We start from the raw sequence: 23,543 nt of genomic DNA, 5'->3' as shown, positions 1-23,543 counted from the left end.
GTGATATGTTAAGACCTCAGGTCAATAATAAATGAAAATTTAAAGTAGATCTTTTTGTTTGGATATCTTATCATGGTTTAGTAAGAGTTGAAAAAAATAATAACTAAATAAATCTACAAAGTTAAAGACGAAAAGAAAAAGAGAAAAAAAAGTAAAAGAAAGGAAATTTTTTTATTAAAGTTATTATATCGACATTAAATGTCTGGTAGTGCTAAGAATATTGTGAAAATCACATAAAAATATTCTAGAATGAATCCTTTTTGAGTTCTTCTCTATAATTTTAAATATATGTGAAAAAAATTGAGCTTTTTTTGAGAAGGCTACTTTTGTTAATTATGTTCATCAATCAAGAGCTTATCACACCACAAAAGTGATCAATCTTTCCCATTACAATTCAGGGATGATTACATATAGACCGCCCAATATTTACAAATTAAGTACCAGGTGATATTTTTGAACTAACAAACCAATACATTTACACGTGCCACTATCAAACTACTGAGAATTTGATTTGTAAATAACAAGTTTAGCGTGATATGTATGTAATTGACCCTAAAATTTATGACTTGCATGTTAAACATGCAGTTTTTTTTGTAATTTTTCTATTTAGATGGTGCCATTAGTTTGTAATGGCCAGCATGTTGATCACCATAAATACCCACAAGATCGTTCATCAGCCTTCAGACATAGAGATCGAGATCAGGCCTCATGGTGATTAAAATGGATGACAGGGAAGAAAAAACACAAAAGCCTATCTTGGTGATGCTGGCTACCAACATCTTAACAGGGGCCATGATTGTGCTCAACAAGAAGGTTTTAGAAGATGGCTTGGACGTGCTTGTGCTCATGACCTACCGCCTTCTTGTAGCCGCCCTCTTCATGGCTCCAATTGCTTGCTTTGCTGAAAGGTGCGTAAATATTTTGTAATTGTTGAGGAGTCATTATTGCTGGAGATTGACATGTTGCAGCTTCTGCTATAACTCATGCAGAAACAGCAGGCCTAAACTTTCCTTTGGGATTTTAGCATGTCTTTTTCTCAGTGCGATTCTGGGGTAAAATGAATTATTTTTTGTCTGTCGTTTGGTGCATAGCTAAAATGTTTCTTAGTTTTGTATTTGCTTCTGACTAAATTGTTTTATCAGAATCTCGCTCACACAGTCTCTCTTCTATATGGGACTCAAGTTCACTTCTGCAACTTATGCTGCTGCTTTCTTCAACATGACCCCTGTTGTAACCTTTCTTCTATCTGTCGTCTTCCGGTCTCTCTCTCTCTCTCTCTAGGGAGATTTACATAAATACCACCCAATACTTATGTGTTTACATATCTAACACCTTTAAACTTAAATTTTGATATTTTGATATATATGTGCGTCGGGCACCTGATTGTCAGTTGTAAGTCCACTCTGGTCTAGGGATCGATTCTCCCGGTGGAGGGTGTGGTACTCGAATTATTAGCCGTAACGGAGATTGTCGAGCCTCGTATAATAGTCTCTGATCATTCTTAAATATATAAGGTGGAGGGTGTGGTACTCGAATTATTAGCCATAACGGGGATTGTCGAGACTCGTATAATACTCAGATCATTCTTTAATATATATATATATATCACCTTACCTGTGAAACTTTTTAAGTAGGGAGGTGCTGAATTCTTAAATATTGACGTGTCTTTTGATATAATGTTGAAATTCCAATAGAAACATGCTCGCATGGGAGCACTCATAGGATGGGTCGCCTCTTGTGGAGTTACCAACACGACAAAACTGGGAGGCCATTTGGCATAAACTGACAATAACTTGATGGGTAAAAGTTTGAGCTATCACATATTACCTATGCAAGAAAATATGTTTTTCACTTTTGAATAGTTAAAATGGTGGTATTTTTTATGTGACATGACAAATTTGGACAGTATGATTGTAAGAAGTAAAGTTGACCTCCTGGAAAGTTACATTAAAATCACGAGGCAATTTGGCCAACACAAACAGTAGCTTGATAAGTGGGTTTTGACTGTCTCATTTCCTACGCATGAATTTGTGATTTTAACTATTGAATAGTTAAAATAGTGATATTTTTTATGTGGTATAACAAATTCAGGTGTTGTAATAGTAAAAATTAAAAATTAACCCGCCAGATATGTAAATTCATCCAAACTGGGAGGCATTTATGTAAATCTCCTTTCCTGTATTTCCAACAAACACATGCACTAGATAAGCACTAGATGAAAAGCAATCCATTTACTGATCAATTTAAGGACTGCACCATCTCATTGCAGGCAGGAGACCATGGATTTCAAAAGCTGCTCTGGTCTGGCAAAGGGAGCAGGGACTGTTGTGACCATTGGTGGTGGGTTGATACTTACTCTCTACAGAGGAATGGTGCTAATTGCGCCATCAAAGGTAGCTGTGCTGAGCCACCAGACTCCACCGCTGGCTGCCATGCATGAGAGCAAGAGATGGACCATGGGCACTGTTGCTTTGCTACTAGGGGTCTCCTCTTGGGCGCTGTGGTTCCCTCTTCAATCAAGGATTGGGAGGAGATACCGGGCTCTGTATACTGGTACTGCCATTGTTTTCTTGTTCAGCTTTCTCCAGACTGCGCTCATCAGTTTATTAATACAGAAGAGCTTCTCTCAATGGATAGTGAAGTCAAAGTTTCAGATCTTATCTATACTCTATGGGGTAAGAGTTTTCAGATATATTATGCACTGTATCAAACAATTTGTGCGTATTTTCTTTAGTCGGTATTAGTTTAATTGTTGTTGAGTACTATAAAGATTAATTGTTTTAATCTTTTGTGAAATTAAGCTTTATATGTAATGCGTGTTAGAAAATTCACGATAGTAGAGTAGCAGATTATCAACTTAACTTAATATAAATATTCAGCATATACTCAAAAGAAGAAAAAAAACTAGTAATGACATCAGAAATTCTTACGTTTAAATCTCGTAAAAGGAAAAAATCATGAGATATGATCCAACTGAAGAGTTCCAATTTAAATGATGATTACAATTGCAGACACTTCTCCCACAAGCACGTAAGAGTTCGAAGATCTCCACAGTTACAATGTTAACTTGCGAATGAAATTTTCACAAGGAACGGGCGGCGACCAATAAAGGTCGTTGGGGGTCGGTAGGTGGTGGTCTACGGCGGGCAGCAGTTGTCGACGGCAATCAAAGGTGGTCGACGACAGCTGGTGGTGGGCGACGACGGTCGAAGATGCTCGACGACAACATGCGATGCTCGATGGTGATCAACAATGCTCGACAACAATCGACAGTGATCGAAAGCGGTCGGTGGTGCTAGACGACGGTCGACGGAGGCAGGACTGCTCAATGACTGTTGGTGGTTGTCGACGACGGTCGTCAGTGGTCCATTGCGGTTGATAGTGGTTGGCAGTGGCAGGAGTGGTGTTAAATTTTAGCTCCTTATCAAAGCTTCAAGCTCTCACTTCAGACTTCAAGTTCTAATCCATCTTCAAGTTTTCTTCCTCCCTTATGAGAGGGGTGGGGTTACATTTATAGAGTTTTGAGTGCAATTAATGCAGAAATATGAACTATTTTGATTGGATGATCGGGAGAGCTTACTTTGATCTTACAATATTTGATGAACATTTGAGTGTCTTAACGATATCAGAATTGAGTGATCTTGGCTCATTGGATTCGCCTTATCGAGATGCTTGATTCGACATTTGTTTAACCTTCCAAATGTGTGAAAAAAGCTTGCAAATACGGTTGAATGGTTCGCTTGGGGCTTGATTTGGCTTGGATTGGACCAATTTGGTATCATTGGGTCTGTCTCGTTGAGTCAGTCAATTTAACTGTAAGTTGTCAATTTAACTGTAAGTTTGCTGAAATCAGAGCACTAGGCGACTTTTTATCTATGTTTAAATATTAATCAAATTTTGGATATCCTTTGCTCAAAAAATTGTCTTGAGATCCATGTTATTCCTCGAGACTCCTGTCGGATGATAGAATTTTATTGATGGTGTATCATTACGTTTATTGAATTCGAATCATGCCCAAGGATCAGAGCAGTAAGAGCCATGAGAGGGAGGTAGAGAGGGAGAGAGAATGAGAGATTACATAGTTATTTACCCCTTGAGTCAAATTTTGATATTCTCGGGCTTTATGACCCATTTTATATGTTGGAAGTATCGGTCATATGAGAGAAGGGGAGAGAGTTCTCCTTGCAAGGAGAAGAGTCTAGAAAGAAAAACTAAAATGCCTCTAATACATAGTATGATACCCTATTCATAGGAGATAGAGGGACAAATATGTAAAACTATATATTTGCCCCTATTTTAATAGAGACGTTACATGTTATTATTGTCTTGTTCAAGTGTCTGGACCTACTCAGTTTCTTCGGTCAGTCGATTGAGTTGGTTTTGGTCGGCTTTCGTTTGGACAGGTATCAGCCTTCGTTTTGTGAAATCTCCGTTTTTTTAGTGTGGTAGCCAATAAATCTTAGGACAATCGGTTGGCTTTACCAGACTACTGATTTGAACTGTTATATTGTATCTAGATTCGTACACTTCATTTTTTTAACGTACAATGTTGTCTTGTTGGTTGATATGTTCCAGAATTTAGAGATTTAAGTTGTTATGGTATCCTCCTTTAATTTAACTAAGGGAGTAAAAGGAAAGAATCAGGAGTTCATAACCAAAAATTTAATGCCCGGAGCAAACCTTTTTCAAACTTACAAGTAATATAAATCCACTAACTATTGGACTACTGAAAACGAATGGTGGTGGTTCTTCATGAAAGTTGATGGTTTAATAATTGTGATATATGCAGGGCATTGTTGGCTCCGGCATGTGCATCTTGGGGAGCTCATGGTGCGCCAAGAAAAAGGGCCCAGTCTTTGTCATAGCTTTTTTTCCGCTCACACAAGTTGTCGTGGCCACCATTGATGTCTCCTTGCTCCATGAACAACTACTTCTTGGCGTGGAAATCTCGTAAAGAAAAGAAAATCATGGGGTTTGGCCCAGCTGAAGAGTTCCAATTTAAATGATGATTACAATTGCAACCACTTCTCCCACAACCAGGAAAGAGTTCGAAGATCTCCACAGTTATAACATTAACGTGCGGATGAAATTTTCACAAGGAACGGGCGGCGACCAATAACAATCATCAGGGGTTGGTAGGTGGTGGTCGACGGCGGGCAACGGTTGTCGATGACAGTCAAAGGTGGTCGACGACGGCTGGTGGTTGGCGACCACGGTTGAAGATGCTCGACAACAGCATGCGATGCTCGATGGTGATCAGCAGTGCTCGACAATAATCAACAGTGGTCGATGGCGGTCGGTGGTGCTCGACGACGGTCGACGGAGGTAGGAGTGCTCAACGGTTGTCTGCGATTGTCGACGAAGGTCGTCAGTGATCCACTGCGGTTGATGGTGGTTGACAGTGGCAGGAGTGCTGCTGGACTTTAGCTCCTTATTAAAGCCCCAAGCTCTCACTTCAGGCTTTAAGCTCTCATCCATCTTCAAGTTCTCTTCCTCCTTGATGAGAGGGTGGGGTTCTATTTATAAAGTTTTAGGTGTAAATAATGTAGGAATATGAACCATTTTGATTGAACGGTCCGGAGAGCTTATTTTGATATTACAATGTTTGATGAACATTTGAGTGTCTTAACGATATCAGAATTGAGTGATATTGGCTTGTTGGATTTGTTTTGTCGAGACGCTTGATTCGACATCTGTTTAACCTTCCAATTGTGTCCAGAAAGCCTCCAAAAACGGTTGAATGACTTGCTTGGGGCTTGATTTGGCTTGGATTGGAACAATTTGGTATCATTGGGTCTGTCTCGTTGAGTCAGTCAATTTGACTGTAAGTTTGCTGAAATCAGAGCACTAGGCGACTTTTAATCAAATTTTGAATATCATTTGCTCAAAATGTTGTCTTGAGATACATGTTATTCCTCGAGACTCTTGTCGGTTGATAAAAAATTATTGATGGTGTATCATTATGTTTATTGAATTCGAATCATGCCCAAGGATCAGAGCAGTAAGAACCATGAGGGGGAGGTAGAGAGGGGGAGAGAATGAGAGATTACGTAGCTATTTGCCCTTGAGTCAAACTTTGATATTCTCGAGCTTTATGACCCATTTTATATGTTGGAAGTATCAGTTATAAGAGAGAATGAGAGAGAGTTCTCCTTGCAAGGAGAAGAGTCTAGAAAGAAAAACTAAAATGCCTCTAATACATAGTATGATCCCCTATTCATAGGATATAGAGGGACAAATATATAAAACTACATATTTGCCCCTATTTTAATAGAGGCATTACTAGGGGTGTAAACAAGCCGAACACCTCGGCTCGTTTATATTTCTAGCTCAAAAAGTGTGTTCATGTTCGGCTCATTTGCTTAGCGAGCCGAACACGAGTTGTTCACAAACAAATAGTCGTTTTAACAACCCTAATCACATAGCCATAAAATATTAAGGATTTGGGCAAGATTTAAAACATCATTTGAATCTAATTTAATAATGTTTATTTTATTTTCTTAATTAATACTTTTAATTGATTATAAATCTTTTTAGCATTGTAGTCAATTAATTTTTTTATAAATACTACTCATCAAAGATGTATATATATATATATAATTGATTAGTAGTATTTTGAGCTAGAACGAGTCGCACACGAACAAATAAATTTATTTGTATTATTCGAACACAAGCTATTGTCATTTTCGAGTGTCTGGACCTTCTGCTCTGCAGCTTCTTCGGTCAATCGATTGAGTTGGTTTCGGTCGGCTTTCGCCCGGAAACTGATTGGTCTTCGATCTGTGAAATCGCTCAATTTTGAGTGTGGTAGCCGGTCTATCTTAGGACAATCGGTTGGCTTACCAGACTACTGATTTGAACTGTTAGATTGTATCCAGATTCGTGCACTTCATTTTTTTAACGTACAATGTTGTCTTGTTGGTTGATATGCTCCGGAATTCAGAGATTTAAGTTGTTATGGTATCCTCCATTAATTTAACAAGGGGAGTAAAAGCAAAGTATCAGGAGTTCCTAACCAGAAATTTAATGCCCGGAGCAAACCTTTTCAAACATAACAAGTAATAATAAATCCGCTAGCTGTTGAACTACTGAAAACGAACGGTGGTGGTTCTTCATAAAAGTTGATGGCTTGATAATTGTGATATGATGCAGGGCATTGTTGGCTCCGGCATGTGCATCTTGGGGAGCTCATGGTGCGCCCACAAAAAGGGCCCAGTTTTTGCCATAGCATTTTTCCCACTCACACAAGTTGTCGTGGCCGCCATTGATGTCTCCTTGCTCCATGAACAACTACACCTTGGCAGGTAATAAGCCCTCACATTTCCTTTAATTCCACCCAGGGCTAACTGCGGTTACCTAAACTTACTCCGGCGGTGGTATGTAAATATGAATGTTTTGGTACTGTTAGATGTATAAATACAAAAGAATTGTGTGGTGTATATGTATCCTAATGCCTAAACTATATAAACATTTGTTTTCGTAGTGCAGCCTTCTGGGGTCTATTGTCATAATATCTGGCCTTTATATTCTTCTATGGGGAAAAAGCAAAGAGACTCTGGATTCTGACTCTGCAATCAAGTCCAGCGAAACAAGAAGTAATCCTGAAGCTGGATCAGTGGGTCCATAACCATGCTGTTTTCTGCTCTTGCGGCCTTAATTGTTTGTAGCGTAATTGCATTGTCTTTTCAGCAGTATGAACAATTTCTCATTATGTTGGAAAAATTAGATATGAAAGGTAGACGATGTACTCTTTCGAATAATGTTTAGCAATGTTGTATATTTTTTTTTGGTGTGGCGTTTTACATACATATCACATGATTCATATGTCATTATATATCTAATGTCTAAATTTTATTTTTTATATTTATAACATTTAAATCTCTCATATAATATCAAAGATGATGCTATGAACAGGTAAAGTGTTATAAATATAAAAACTTAAAAGTTTAGATATTATAAATAAATTTGGGTTCAACACCCTGAAAGGTGTGGTGAGCATGGATCGAGTCATAAATAAGAAGTGGCGCATCACAAGGGGAAGAATCGAGCCATATAGAAGTAGCAGTATAAAATGTATTTGAAAAATTGCCCGAGAGGATTGTCAGACTCATCCATTAAGCCACCCGTACTCTTACCTCTTCCAATCGGATTTCTCCAGTCGATCTCCTCTACTCGGCCTCATTCATTCAGCCATATATATGGATTTCTCCACTCGGCCTCCTCTATTATTTTGCATCCATTCGACCACCTTTAGTCGCCCTCATCCATTCAACTTCCTTTACTCAATCTCCTATACTAGGCCACTTGCATTTGGCTAGAAAAAATAACTCTCCCAATAAAGTTCACTCAGAAAAATAGTTAGTCAAAGGGAAGACAAGTCACGAGGAGTAGAGCCAAGCAATAAGAAAATCTCTAATAGCAGGGAAAATCTCTCAGAACCCTCATTTTTTTTTATTTATTTTAGTGTTAATTTTTTTTTTCACTTTTTCAACGTGTATGTTACTTATTATATAAAAAGAGTTTGTCGCTAACACTAAGGAAACTTGGTCAATCAATTTGAAAAACCTGGCCAACCATTCAAGGAACACGATTTAAGGCATAGGGGCATTCTCAATATTTTGAATAGCTATATCATTCTCCTTATCCTAAGTGGTAGTTCTCCCTACTCTATGTGGGAACACCCAACCACTCCTCAGTCGAACCTATTGGATATCCTCGATAAGGGACCTATAGGAATTAATCATATAAAAAAAACACTAGAATGGTCTATGGATTGAGGCTTAGGCTGAGATAGGCAACCCTCATTTTCTTAAAGATTCTCCTCATCATATACCTAGTGAGTGCAATCTAAGTCAGGCGTGTCATCCTCATCAAGATGAGCTGTCATAATCAGAAATATGAAAACATGAAAAGTAACCAGCAAATGGAGTTTTCATTTCATCAGATTGGGTAAATATGTGACCAGTATCTTCCAATGGTACATCATGTGCCAACCCCAATGACACATGAATAGCTACTAAAATCTCCAGTAAAGCCTTTGAGATGAAACCGGCTGATGTTTGTCCCATAGTCTTCTCCAAAAAGTACTTGAGGATGCTGATCTCTTCAAGTCATTACTGGGTTGTTAACCCATCCTTGAAAGGACACAACTTCTCCAAGGTACGTCTTAAATGTTGGTAGAATAGGCAATAGTCAGGTGCTAAGATCTTATCCACCACCTCCGGTTTAACAAGCACAATTAGCTTCATCCCTTGCTTCGGTAAGTACTTGAAGATTTTATGACACAATCCTTTTGAAAAGGATATTCATGGTACTTTCTCTCTCAAGAGAGAGTAGTGTACTTCTTTGAAAAAGAAGGGCTTATTGGCTCTATTGTAGCAAAAATTTTGTTGTTTCATGAGACTAAAACTAGTATTTTGCCTATCCTCTAAGAGGGAATATCGACATGAGGATGTTTTCTTTCCTTTCCGTTATCGACCTCATCTTTGGAAACCATCTTGGGGTGTCCAGTAAATTAAAAACCATTGAGAGTAACTTCAAAGGTTTTAATGGAATATAGCTTTAAGAGTGTCATACTATGCCCGCTCAATTTGCTAAGAAGGAAATAAATCATTTACTTATCCGAAAGTGGAGGCTCACAGTAAGGTTTTACTAATGAGTGATAAATCAATAGTTGACTTGTATGACTTTTGATGGATAGTCATTAGATCAATCAAGGTGATCTAGTGCTATGCACCAACAAATCTTTGGATAAAAGTGTCCTCTAGCTCATCAAAAGTCTTGAGTGTCGCTAGGTAATTTTAGGTAATTTGGTATACCATTTAAAGGCAAAGTCTGTTAGGCTAATATTAAAAAGACACATCAATAAGCCATTATTATTGTTAATATTATAACAAATCACTCTATAAAACACAAATGTGAAGTAACCGAAGCACATCTCACAATAAAATCATAATATCATATCTCACCAATAAAAAATTCAGATCTAGAGACAATGTGCGAAATTTCACTCCCAAAAACTATGTTTCACTCAAAGAAAATAAATAAATTTAAAAGAAATATAAGAAAATTTAAGCTAAGAGACGAACCTGAAGATAAATATAAAATTTTAGAATTTAATATAACCTGAAGATAAATATAAATTATATCAGATTATAATTTATAGGACTTAATTTTTTAAAATATGATAAATTTTTAGAGTATATAATTATTTTAAATTATTTTATATTTCGAATAATAATGATTCAAACATGATCAAACAAATAATTGTTCTTGTTTGGTTCGTTTATAAATTGAATGAAAAAAAAAATCTTTCGTGTTTGTCTCGTTTGTTTATCGAATGAATTGAATATGAACTTCCCAACGAACCAAATACGAACTGTTCGTGAACATTAAGCTTTTTTTACAGCCCTACCCAGTAAGGAGAAAAAAAAAACCTATATACATATATATAGATAATGGAAATATATTATTGTAGAGAATTTTTTATTGTCATTTTATTTTTCATTGATCTTAAATTAAATTAAATTAAATTGTTTTTAGGCCCACCCAAACCAAAAAATTGATTGAGATTCATGCGCACCAACATATTTTCATCACCTTACACAAATCACGATGCAATCTTTTGAACAAAAAACATTTCAGATTCAATTAAAGGTCATATGGAATTCTGATTTTAGCAAACTTATTAGTCAAACTGACCGGCTCGATGAGACATACCTAATGATATCAAAGTCTTTCCAATATAAGTCAAATCAAGCCCTGATCAAGTCATTAAACTATTCTTGGAAGATTTTAAGACACATTTGAAAAATTAAATGGTTGTCAAATCTGACAAGTTTATAGTCAAATCGAGCGTCTCGACAAGACGAATCCAACGAGCCCAAAATTGCTCTATTTTGACATTATTATGACACTCAAATGTCCATTAAACGTTGTTTGATTTGAGGAAACTCTCCGGACCGTCCGATCAAAATGATTCATATTCATGCATTAATGACACCTAGAACACTATAAACAGAGCCCCACCCCTCACATTAGGGGAGAGACTTGAAGCTTCAAAGAGAACTGGAAGCTTTGAGAAGAAGTTGAAGTCCAGCACCATCTCAATCGTCGTCGACACCCGTCGATCGTCGTCAGCCACTGTCGACCGTCACCGTCGATCATCGTCAATCAACATCAATCACCACCAACCAGACGTTGTCAGTCATCATCATGGGACATGAGCTCATCACTACGGTCTATGTGTCAACAACAACAACCTACGTGGTTTATAGCTCGTAGAGCTCCCGTCTCCAGCCCCCAGACCTACAGACGTCATTCATACTTGTCCCTACAACCTACGTGGTTCATAGTTCATGCAACTTCAAACTCTAGCCTTTGCTGCCTACGGACGTCGTTCTTACTCGCCCCTACGACCTACCTGGTTCACAGCTCGTGCAAATCCCGACTGTGACCCTCATGGCCTACGGACGCCATTCATACTCGCTCAAATGACCTGCGTGGTCAACAGCTTATGCTGCTCCTGAATCTGGCCCTTGCGGCCTACTGATATCATTCATATTCGCCCTTACGGCCTATGTATTTCACAGGTCGTGCAGCTTCCGACTCAGGGCCCGGCGGTCTACAGATGTCATTCATACTCGTCACTACGACCTATGTGGTCCACAACTCCCGTAACTACATACTATGGTTTCTTTGGTCAATCAACACTTCTGATGCAACCATCTACTACATTCACGATGGACTACTACCTCCACAACAATTAACAATGACCCTTGCAATCTGTTTTCACAAAGAACTGCAGGTAGATTATAGTTATACAATTTCGTAATTTCATCTTCCCTAATTTAGAAGAAGGATGAACATGTGTATTTATCGTTCATAGAGAATTGTTTCAGCTGGGCTAGGCCTCGTGGTTTTGCCCATTTTCAAGGGCTTTCCACGTAAAAAGTTGAGGTGTCTCCTTTTGCTTACTTATCTTTTTTCATCTGTATGTGTTAAATTCTCATGCAACGCTAAGACGATAATCCATTACTCTATCGCTACGAATTTTTTGGCACGCATCGAAGATAATCCATGTTTTATTAACGACCCAAAAGCCTTATTCGCAATTTTTATTGCCCATATTTTGCACTAATCAAAAATTGAAAAAGAAATTTTATTATTTATAAAATGTAACACTCATGTGATATTTTTGAACCACCGAACCGATGTATTTATGCGTGCTACGATCAAATCACTGAGGAATTGATAAAAATGAAAAATATGTTAGGGTTTATGAAGAATTTTGATATTTGTGTGAGAATTTGAAAAGTTGATGAAAGAGGGTGCTAGATTTGTAAATAGCAATGTTTCTGTTTCTGATGTTATACATATGCCTTTTTTTATTTTCAAATTATGTCCTTAATTTAGTATTGATGCGTACTAGAAAATTTGCGGTGGTAGAGTAATGAATTATCGTGTACTAGAAAATTTGCGGTGGTAGAGTGATGAATTATCGTCATAGCGTCGCACAAGGATTCAACACACACTCAGTGAAAGAGAATCAACATGTGATGACACCAGAAGTTTTTACGTGAAAAACCCGTAGAGGGAAAAAATCACGGGGTCTGGCTCAGTTATAAAAATTCCACTATAAGTTGATGATTATAGAGATCCATTGTCCCATAAACGGGAAAGGGTTACAAGATTTTCCAAGGTACAACGTTGGCTGACGACGTCTGGTTAGCAATGGTCGACGATAGTTGATGACAGTCTGCGGTGGTCAACGAAGGTCAGCGAAGATAGACGGTGGTCGACAGCGGCCGAAGGGAATCGACGGAAGTCAGCGGGGGGCGTTGGGTCGATGACGATTGTTAGAGGTATACGACAGTCGTCGGCGATCGTCGGAGGTCAGCGGTGGTTGATGACGGAGGTTGGTAGTGGTGCTGAGATGCAGCTTCTCCTCAAGGACTCAGACTCTCTCTAAATTTAAACCCCCTCATGTGACGGGTGAGACTCTATTTATAGTGTTTTAGGTGCAATTAATGCAAGAATATGAACCATTTTGATCAGATGGTCTGGAGAGCATCCCACGATCAGATGACGTTTAATGGACATTTGAGTGCCTTAACGATGTCGGAATTGAGCAATCTTAGGCTCGTTGGATTTTTTTTATTAAGACGCTCGATTCAATTATGAACTCGCCAGATTTAACATCCGTTTGACCTTCTAAATGTGTCCATAAATCTTCTAAGAATGACTTAATCACTTGGTTTAGGCTTAGTTTGACTCGAATTGGACTAACTTTGATATAATTAGATCCGTCTCATCGGGTCGGTCAGTTTGATTATAAGTTTATTGAAATCAGAGCTCTGGATGACTTTTTATCAATATTTGAATATTTTTTTATCCAAATATTACCTCAAGATACGTGTCAGATGATAAAAATTTATTGATGACACATCAATATTAATCAATGCAGTATAATTAGGAAATAAAAATTATTTAAACTTATCAACTGTTATGAACAAAGGATTATTCATATTTGGTTCATTTATATTTCAAGATTAAAAAAATTCTTTATATTTTATTTTTTAAGATGATATTCACGACATTATCAAACTAATTAGTAATAATAGTAAAAAAATGCTCGATTAAATAATATTTCCGCAAAAATGTTATTATAAAACGCAGACAAGGCATGCTCGATTAGGCTTTGGCTGGCAGAGAAGAGAAGCAGGAAGGGCGGAGTGGGAGAGAGAGAGCGAAGCGAAGACAACATCCATGACTATGGGGAGTTCCGTTGGATCTAGCGTCGTCGGTGAGGAACTTTTCGATCTCCTAGTAATGATTTCTTTTTATATTCTTGTTGAAATTGGGATCGATGCATGCCAATTCTTTTTGAAAGCTGATCGGATTTGTTCTGATGAATCCGATCAGATTTGGGTGCCTTTTTTTTTGTTCTTTATTTGCAGATCTATTAACTCAGTAGTCCAGGTAGAAAAAAACTATCTTACTACTTTAACTTTTGGGTGCTTGTGATTCTTTTCTTGTATGAACTCAACTGAAGTAGTTCTTCGATCTTAATCATTGGTTCAATCTGATTTTATCGTTGTCAGTTGATTTGTAAGTAGTTTGTGGGTGTTTCTGTTTCCTGTTTTTGTTTTTTTTTTTCCCTTAATATCATTTTTTGTTCAGGCGTTGTTTGCTGTTTTTGAGAATTGTTTCATTACAAATTTTACCCTTAGGAATTTGTAGCAGTCTATATGGAAAGGTGCTGTTTCAAAAGCTGATGCGACTGGGTGCTGTATTGAATTTATAACTTGTGTGCAAGAGCGATTTGTTATTTTCTGTTGATTGTTAGACATATTGTTATATTGCTAATCTAGCTGTCTTAGTTAGGTCTGCAATAAGAGTCAGTATGCCACTTTGCTTATTTGAAAAGTGCCTGTTTGGATTTAAATATAGTTTAATAATATTACCATGATGAGAAAGTTGAATTATTAGGACATCGCCGGCATTCTCCAAGTTCAAGCTGACTTAATCTGAGGAATCTCTTTACAACCACCCCTTCATTCCATTAGGTAATTAATAATGTGCATCATAACCATCAATCTATCTGGATTAGATGACCCAATCAAAGAGATTGAGGGTTATGGTGAGGAGAGCCTAGGAGGACTCAGGCTTGGTTTAAGAATTCTATATGATGATTGAAAGTATGGGGATGGAATATGAGCGTTACGATTCAGCATGTGGTTATGAAAAAAATTATAAAGGTCCCATCTTTGTTAGCTTTGAAAGTTCCATGACACACTTTGAAACCTTTTAGTTTTATAGGAATAGAGGAGTGGCATCATATTATATGCTCAGCTTTAAAGATTTCATAAGTGAGGTTGAGTTCAGAATTCAATTTGAGAATAACTCTATCTTTTTTACCTATTGCTTGGAGAGTGACAAAGGCAACAGATTAAATGAGCTTTGACTTAGATCCTTCCATTCTTTTTTTTGAACAATTAACAACAGGCTTTCATCATTATCATTGTTGTAGGCAAGTTATTATCAAAGTTGGCAGGTGGAAGCACTAATGGAGGCACGAGTCATATGAATGTCCTAATGAAGGCTTAAGCCATAATATCATCATTACAACTTGGGTGAAGGTGAAGTTTGGTATAGCCCTTTGAGTGATGCCTTTAACATTGTCGAGTGAATGTTATAATTTGTAAATTTGATGGAGTGAGCTATTTATACCCACGGAGTGTGTTTGATCTAAATTATCCTGAGGATGTTGTTCAAGTAGCTTAGGATTCTATATTTTCATATTTTCTTCTTTGCTTTATCATGTTGATGTCTTAATTTATTAGCCTTTCTCTTAATTTGTTGCTTCTTATACTTGGAGAGGGATTAATTACAATGGTTTATGAAAATTCCTATTCTCTGGGCAAGATTGGTGCTCACACTTCTTCCAGGAAAGTGGATAATTTTAGCTTTTTAGTCTACTAGACTTGCTCGATCAAAGAGATTGCGACTAGGGATCATAGTAAATTTAACAGCTTAGGGTGTTATCGTTTTCTTTTAGGCATCCCCACACTAGAAAGCGTATAAGCATATTTTCTGGGAAAGACTGTGCGTCTCTTTAAAAGTTAATTATAGACATCACTTCAAGGTAAGTTTTATTTTCTTGAAAGTTAGCCTTAGGCATATCCAGAGATAAGTTGCTGGGATGCTATCTTCTACCTCCATGATCAAGATAGAGGATAGGTTATTCGTATTTTTCTGCCATATTTTATCTTTGTTCATTAGTTCTTGCATTAAATATAAGCCGGCTTTTTCCCATCCTATCCACAAGCAGAAGACTACCAGAGAACTAACAAGAATGAAGTTGCAATAAGCAGACACATGCAAGCGTTCATGATCCAAAGAAGGGAGGGAAAGTTTTATGATATTTTGATCAACTAGCTAGTAAAAAAAATTTCGAGAACGACTTTATGCTGGAATCCTAGCTTGTGATAAATCATTTTGAGCATATCTCAATGGAGGGATCCAATTTTGAAGTTTTTTAGCATGCCACCATTGTATGCTTTATATTTCTACCGCGAAGCAGAAAAATATGCTTTTTGACCATATAATTTGGTGTCGGTATTTTGAATACTTTCGTTCATCAATTCATTCATATGAAACAAAAATAGATTTTGGAAGTGGCTACATACATTATGCACAATGTGTTTGATGTCGATATTTTGTATACTCCGACATCTCCAGTTCTCCCTCATAGGGCTATATCCAAGGGCGAGTGGTGCCCCGACCCTATCTTGTTTCACGGTGGTGATTATCTTTTACTTTTCCGCCCTTCTCATCCTTCCTTTGGTGTCGCTATCTCCATTCCTTGCTACAGGAGCCCTCAGTCAACCCTCTTGGTTTTTCCCCTGCCAACCCAGTTGTCGACCATCCTTAGGCCCACCTGCAATCCCAATCCTGCCACAATCCCTTCCACCCTCAGTCACCTACCTACTTGTTATCCTCCAGCCAATCCATGTTTGTTGTCACCATCCCGAATCCTCGTTGCACCTTGTTATCGTCTTCCAGCCAGCGTCCCCACCTTCTCCTGTCTTCAACCATTATCTCCTTACCAACAATCCTTGCAGTTGCTGCTCCTGCTGCCTCCACTGACCAGCCAATTGACCATAACCCATCCACCCCCTGCTTTAGCCGTCCTTCCAACCCCGCTTAACTGATCAACACCTTTTTGGATCACAACCATAGTTGGGTGGGTGTCCTATCTATTATTGTTTCATTTTTTTAGTGTGTTGGTATTAACTTCCTATTGGCTTTCTTTCAATATTAATATTTGCTTTTCATATTGTTGTTTCTTAACTCTGGTAGCATTTGGTATCACAGTCTAACCCTAGTTCTATCCAAGGGTTACCTAAACTCCCCCTACCTAATCTAAATTTTTCTTTTCCACCCAGCATCACACCCATACAGCCTGTCCTACATACCCACATTCAAATACTATTCATGCCAACAAGGAGACAAATGTCAACGCTGATCATGAGTTTGCTATGGAAGAGATACATCGACAACTCTACTGAGTGTTACAATGGTTTGATGAAATTGAGGAAAGGACCTATGGAGAAGTCATTGCCGACCTTGTTAGTGAGATCCAGGGAGGAGAGTGAGGAGAACATTTGAATCCTTTCCGTAAGGATGATTTCAATGAAGAGGACAATCAACTACGATACTGATATAAAAGTTACACTTCAACAGAGGTATATGTAACACATATTCCGAAGTTAGACCTGTCGCTAAAATAACATTCTTTATCAACAATGGAACTTTATGACCCATCAACAATTTTAATAGCATCTTTCCCAGAGCGAGGATAATATGTCAGAAGGCTTAAGTGTTTCCAGACATGTGGTCCGTGGTATATGAATCAATGATTAATGGACTAGAAGGAACAAAAGAAATGAGTGTCGTAGAATTGGTATCTTGACGAACGTGTGAGGTCAATGGGTCGGAAGAAAGCGGATTGCATCTAACCAGCTTGATTAAGTGCTCCATTTGACTTTTAAGAGAACTGGAGAATTTCAGATTGCTTTGGATAGAGGCTGGTTGTATCAAGTTGGATTCGGACGTCGTAGCGAGACCCTTGGCAGCGAAGATTTGGCCGAAAGTTTGGATGCATGATTCTTGTGGAGCTTCCAACACTTATCATAAGTGTGGCTAGATTTGTGACAGAATTCACAAGTAGGTTGACCTGCCCAGGGTTGAGCACTATTAGAGACCAAGGCGGATGCGTCGACAGATGGAATGGAAGTACACAACATGACCAATCTCCTGCTCTCTTCGCGACGAATCTAAGTGAAAGCTGTGCAAGTAGAAGGAAGAGGATTTCGACCAAGGATACGGCCCTGGACTTCATCAAAATTTTTGTTGAGGTCTACCAGAAATTGAAAAATGTAGTCATTTTCTATAATTTTTTTGAAAAAAAGATGTTGGTCGGAGATTACCAAGTGTATTCATAATATCACGTTCCATCCGTAACACAACTAGATTGGTACTGTGTCACGGTCCTAGATCATTGTTTTGCCTCATGGATTTTTTTAGGAACCTCAGAGAGTTGGCTGAAATTTTCTACTCCCGAGTATATATCACGAACTGCTGTCCAGTTGAAGTCTCCATGGAGTTAATCAGCTATGACAAGATCATAGAATTCTCCACTTTCCAAGCTCCATACATTGGGTTAGTTTTTGAAGGTTTACGAATCATACCAGTGAGATGATTGATCTTCCCACACCCTTTGATGAACAAAGATACAGATTGAGGCCATTGGAGAAAGTTACCGACGCTTAATTTATGAGTTGTGATCAAGAAGTTCATATTATTTTCCTATCATGCTGTCTATAGAAGAATGGAGGTTGGAATTGATTCTCCGGTGGAATCAATAACACCTTCTAATGACAGGTCAGTGTTGGAGAAGTCCGTTGTGGTTCCGATTGAGCCAAACGAGGTTAGGTTGTTGAGGCATCGCAAGGCTCCTACTATTGGCAAGATTCCACTTCGGGTCACTGAAGGAACTCAAGTTATGGGACCTTTACTTGAAACTGGACTTTGTGACATTGCTGACAAAGACTCCACTTGGGCTCACCGCAAGAACAAGTTATGGAACCCTTCACCGAAAGAACAAGTTCTGGAGACGGGAGTAGGGAATCCTGGAGACGAGAGCAGGGAATCTTGGAGATGGGAACTAGGTCGCCTAGAGACCTTCTTTGGAGGCAGGAACCTAGCCGCAGAGTCGGGATCCTGGAGACAGGATTAGGGAAAACGGCAGGGACCTGGGCAGGAAGGTAGAGGCAATTGAAAGTAAACCTAGCCAGCCAGAGAGTCCAACAGCTAAGTTAGGGTCATGACTCTGATACCATATCAAAATAGAACCTAAGGTAAGTTTTATTGATGCAAAGAGGGGTATCAGTACTCATTACTAGATCTACTTGTAAGGAAAGAAATAAAATCAGTACCCATTACTAGATCTACTTGTAAGGAAAGAAATAAAATCAGAATAAAGGGGAATAAGAAAAGCAAATAAAAGAAAATCCAAGTAATTAAAACAAAAATTTGCATATTAATATTCTAATTATATATATATATATATATCTATCAACACCTAAGCAAGATGAGTGGTCAGACACACGTTAAAAATTTCAAATCAAATATGACAAGTCTTAACACATTGAAACTAATTATATGCCTAAAAATAAAGTTTATGTTCTTTAATTTACTTTTATTTTGAAACTTATCAATGGACATATAAATTTGCTTAAAATATTAAATTAATATAAATGGCGTTTCTTATCTTTATAAAATTTTATTTGCTTTTTAAAAGCTGTAAACTGATGATGAAAAAAGTTTAAATCATTAAAATTAAAAATTTATTTCAAAAAAATAAAGTATTTTATTTTATTTTAAAGTTAGCAACATTATTGATTTTAAATTTATCAATGAATATGTAAATATGTCTTAAGATGATTAAACGAATTTGTAGGAATTGCCTTTTTTTTGCTGCAAAAACTTTATGGGCTTTTCATATATTAAGTGTTAGATTTATGATTAAGATTTAATCAAATCTGAAATAGGTGAATGATCATGGTTTCTTTTGGATGGAGTGTTTATCGCTTTTTAATTAGTAGAATATCAAACTATCATTATAATCTGAGATAAATATCCACTTGGACCAAGGACTCTTTTTCAGATTAGTCATCAACAACTGAAATACATTGAAAGAGAAATGAACTTGTAGCTTGGCATATATCTATTTGAAACACTTGAAGAAAATTGTTAGAGCAACGAAATACAATGGATTAAGGGGAGGGATAGGGTGTTAGACCACATTGCCAGTTCTACAAGTCTACATTCCAAAGAGAGACATAAGTAGAGGGAATAGGGCGTTAATCCACATGCCTGACAAAGGAAAAGCAATATTATTAAATAAATGGGGGGTTTGCATACATACCACATAATTTTTGTATATTTACATATTTAACATCTTAACTTTGATATTTACTCATCTAACACTTTAATATCATATTCACTTTCAAATATACACATGAAAATATGTATTTAATTATAGATGATTTAATATTGGTATTTTGATGTGAAGTTAAATTTTTTTTGTTACATAAAAATATTTAAAGTTTGGGTGTTAGATATGTAAATATATAGGAATTGTGTGTTATGTTTGTAAATACCCCTAAATAAAAATGAATAATATTAAAATTCAAGACCAATTAATAATGAAATGAATGAAAATATTTGAGAATTTTAACAAGAATCTGGAAATAAATAAAATCATTGAACAAATAAAATAAAATTTAACAATTCAGATTTTCAATACATCAATTTTTGATTAAAATCAAAAGCACTAGACAAATCAATAGCAAATTATGTAAATAAGAACATGGAACAAATTTTCTGAAGTAGGAAAATTCAAGCATCAAGCTGGTATAAGTAGATAAGTTTCAATGGAATTAAGTAGTCACATTTTTCTTGCACTAAAGGAATAGAAAGAACCAACGGTCATTTACTAATTTGAAACATGAAAGAGATTTTATTCAATTTAATTGAAACTATGTTACTTTGTTATTAATTTTTAATAATCATATTATCTGTTCAAATATTTAAAAATTTGTTTGTGTAAAATATGCAATGCAGATTCTATCACTACATCTTTATATCCCGGGTTATTAAACATCACTAAAATTTCTATATTCTGATACTATGTTTAGCAATTCTATCTAATATGCATAGGTTAGTTATAAACCTGATTATTTTTTCAATTTTGTTTTTAAATGAAACTCTGTTGCATAAATCTCATGAATCCAGTTTGAACCAAGCTCTGAGTTGCTAAACCTGTGTGTTTCTCTCACAATGGGTTTGTGAAAACTTTTATGGAAATTATGTAATCATTTTGTTTTCATCTTGTAAAATTTGCTTCATAACCGTCGGTCAAAAATCATTACAGAATGTTAAAGGGTTTGTAATACGAAGGTGGATGGTGAGTTTACATGAATACCTATGAGGTTTCATAACTCTAAATGATATTATTGCTTTTGTAAATGGCATGAATAAACCCATATAGCAGTAGAGCAAAACGTCACCTTTCTAGTGATGAAAATCTTATAAACCTGTATGGGTGGGCTATGGAATGAACCTTCTTTGAGCAATTTCGATATTTGTTATTTACCGAGACACAACATTCAAGCATAACATATATGTTGACTGAACGTCTCCAACGCTAAATGCCTTGGTAATAAATCTAATTGCTTAATTTCCATACTAAATTTCTCAGGTATTTAAACCGTAGTACGTGTGCATGAAAATATTGTCTTATAGATGTAAATATTCTGTTATTATTATGCATTATATGCATAATAGTTGCCTTACAATTCTTATGTATTTTCATGCTAAATATCTTATCTTCGAGTTTTACATTCATAACACTCGAATCTTTCGTCTTTCACATCACTTCAGAAGTATCACTATTACTGACTTTTAATAACTGAAGTACAGTTTTTTCACATATAGGGAAAGTACTATAAATTTAAAAGTCAAAATTTAGACAATAGATATGTAAAATACATAGGAATTATTTTTGTAGCTATGTAAATCTTCCTATTATTGTCTTAATCTTTGTTTGTGCAAATACCCTGTTAATTAGGCATAATTTGCAGTTCCACGGAACTTTAGATTACTCGAAGAACTTGAACGTGGGGAGAAGGGAATTGGCGATGGAACGGTGAGCTATGGGATGGACGATGGAGATGACATCTACATGCGGTCCTGGACAGGCACCATAATTGGACCTCGTAATGTAAATAACTGTTTTACCTTGAGCTGTTCGATATTAGTTTTAGCGTTTTTTGTTCTTCTGAAAATAATTATTATTTTCGTCGTAGTCTGTTCATGAAGGCCAAATCTATCAGCTGAAGTTGTTCTGTGATAAGGACTACCCTGAGAAACCTCCCAGCGTCCGGTTCCACACACGGATAAATATGGCTTGTGTTAATCCTGAGACTGGAGTGGTATGTGCTAGCTTTTCTTTTTAGGGAAATTTACATAAATACCATATATTTTGTATGTAATTACGTTTCTAACACCTAAACTTATATATTTATATTTCTAATACTTTGGTGTTATAAAATTATGCAGTAGAAGATGTATTTCACTTCTAAAAAGTAAGTAGAAGCTGTATTATTTGATGTGATATTAAAGATATGAGAGCTATACATGTAATTCCTAAAGTCTAGGTGTTAGATGTATAAAGACATAAGCATGGTCTGGTATTTAAGTAAATGATCCTTCTTTTTATCATTGGAGTTTAATTTGCAAGCTGACTACTGTTAAAACTTTAAGAAATCTTTGTTTTACAGATTTTGATAGTGTCAATTTGTAGATTATAGACCTATACCCCTAAATTTCTAATATTTTAAATACATGAAGGAACAATATCTCAATGATTTAGACCTTGATCTAGTGGTTTATATTCAGCTTCTAACCATAACTTCATGATTCTATTCGCATTTTTACATTTTTGCTCCCTTAAAAACAATTGAAAATGGGCATCCATTTCGATTTAACTTTTGTTTCAAAGTTTGTTCCCTTTAATAACTCTTTAAATCTATAATTGGCTTGTATCCACATCATAAATATATTGGCAAGATCTTCATTATTTATCCCCATTTCTAAACAATCCATCATAAATCTTAACATGGAAAGAATTTTGATGTTTTTTTTTTTCTCTTAAACATTATGCAGGTGGAGCCAAAGAAGTTTGGTTTGTTGGCTAATTGGCATAAAGAGAGTACAATGGAGGATATATTAACTCAATTGAAAAAGGAAATGGCTGCTCCCCATAATCGCAAGGTTGTGCAGCCGCCAGAAGGTACTTTCTTCTAGAATTGGTGGGCATTAACTATTTGCGCCATTCCTGAAGTGTGCATCTGTGTGCTACTTTACTCCTTGAAAGCGTTGAATGTAAAAGAATAAGATGTTTTTGAGTATTTAATATCTATTTATAAGCTAGAAACAAGCAATGGCTGTTTATATGAAATTCCTTGCCCCTATACTTCTAATCTCAAGATTTGATTTTGTTTCTTCCTCCTTTGCCATTTATGATAGCTTGGAGAGAAGTATGGCATTTTTTTTCAATTAATGAAACTCCTCATGAGTGCAAGGTGGTGTTTGATAGCATTCTATTAATAGGATTTAGCGATGGATTTAATTTAAATCCGGCCAAACACCAACAACTAAACATCAACATCCAACACTTCGTTAAATCTAATTTTCTTACTTTCTGTCTATTTTTGCTTGCATTTCATCTCTTTCCTAACATAAATCCCGATTTAGCGTGGCGGATTTATTTGGCTGTTGCTTGCGAACCAGCCGTTGAAGATAAATCCGGATTCTATCGGATTAGATAAATCCTACTTTACGTAAATCTAAGTTGCAGCCAAACTACTAATAAAATTGTTATATATACATATAAACTTTTATGGAAATTATGT

The 23,543-nt window shown here is 36.5% G+C and overlaps 2 protein-coding genes across 5 annotated transcripts; both read left to right on the top strand.

Moving 5' to 3' along the window:
- Nucleotides 1-601: 601 nt before the first annotated feature.
- Nucleotides 602-7,791, top strand: LOC110023018 (WAT1-related protein At3g30340-like). 3 transcript variants are annotated; one of them, XM_020722222.1, is made up of 6 exons: nt 602-908; nt 990-1,052; nt 1,143-1,259; nt 2,270-2,675; nt 7,153-7,304; nt 7,489-7,791. In XM_020722222.1, the coding sequence occupies exons 1-6, from the start codon at nt 709-711 to the stop codon at nt 7,625-7,627; spliced, it is 1,077 nt and encodes a 358-aa protein (XP_020577881.1). In that variant the 5' UTR covers nt 602-708; the 3' UTR covers nt 7,628-7,791. The 3 variants fall into 3 exon arrangements, with proteins under 3 accessions (XP_020577881.1, XP_020577882.1, XP_020577883.1); XM_020722223.1 differs by having other exon boundaries at nt 7,484-7,598; XM_020722224.1 differs by lacking the exons at nt 990-1,052; nt 1,143-1,259.
- A 5,885-nt stretch (nt 7,792-13,676) lies between these two features.
- On the top strand, nt 13,677-23,158 carry LOC110023005 (ubiquitin-conjugating enzyme E2 variant 1C-like). 2 transcript variants are annotated; one of them, XM_020722201.1, is made up of 4 exons: nt 13,677-13,804; nt 21,711-21,850; nt 21,936-22,061; nt 22,795-23,148. In XM_020722201.1, the coding sequence occupies exons 1-4, from the start codon at nt 13,768-13,770 to the stop codon at nt 22,933-22,935; spliced, it is 444 nt and encodes a 147-aa protein (XP_020577860.1). In that variant the 5' UTR covers nt 13,677-13,767; the 3' UTR covers nt 22,936-23,148. The 2 variants fall into 2 exon arrangements, with proteins under 2 accessions (XP_020577860.1, XP_020577861.1); XM_020722202.1 differs by having other exon boundaries at nt 13,734-13,804; nt 21,698-21,850; nt 22,795-23,158.
- Nucleotides 23,159-23,543: the final 385 nt, after the last annotated feature.

The sequence above is a fragment of the Phalaenopsis equestris genome, unplaced genomic scaffold (assembly GCF_001263595.1).
Source record: "Phalaenopsis equestris unplaced genomic scaffold, ASM126359v1 Scaffold000204, whole genome shotgun sequence".
Taxonomy (NCBI): domain Eukaryota; kingdom Viridiplantae; phylum Streptophyta; class Magnoliopsida; order Asparagales; family Orchidaceae; genus Phalaenopsis; species Phalaenopsis equestris.
The sequence above is the reverse complement of the archived record's forward strand: the minus strand, read 5'-3'. Positions and strand labels throughout refer to the sequence as shown.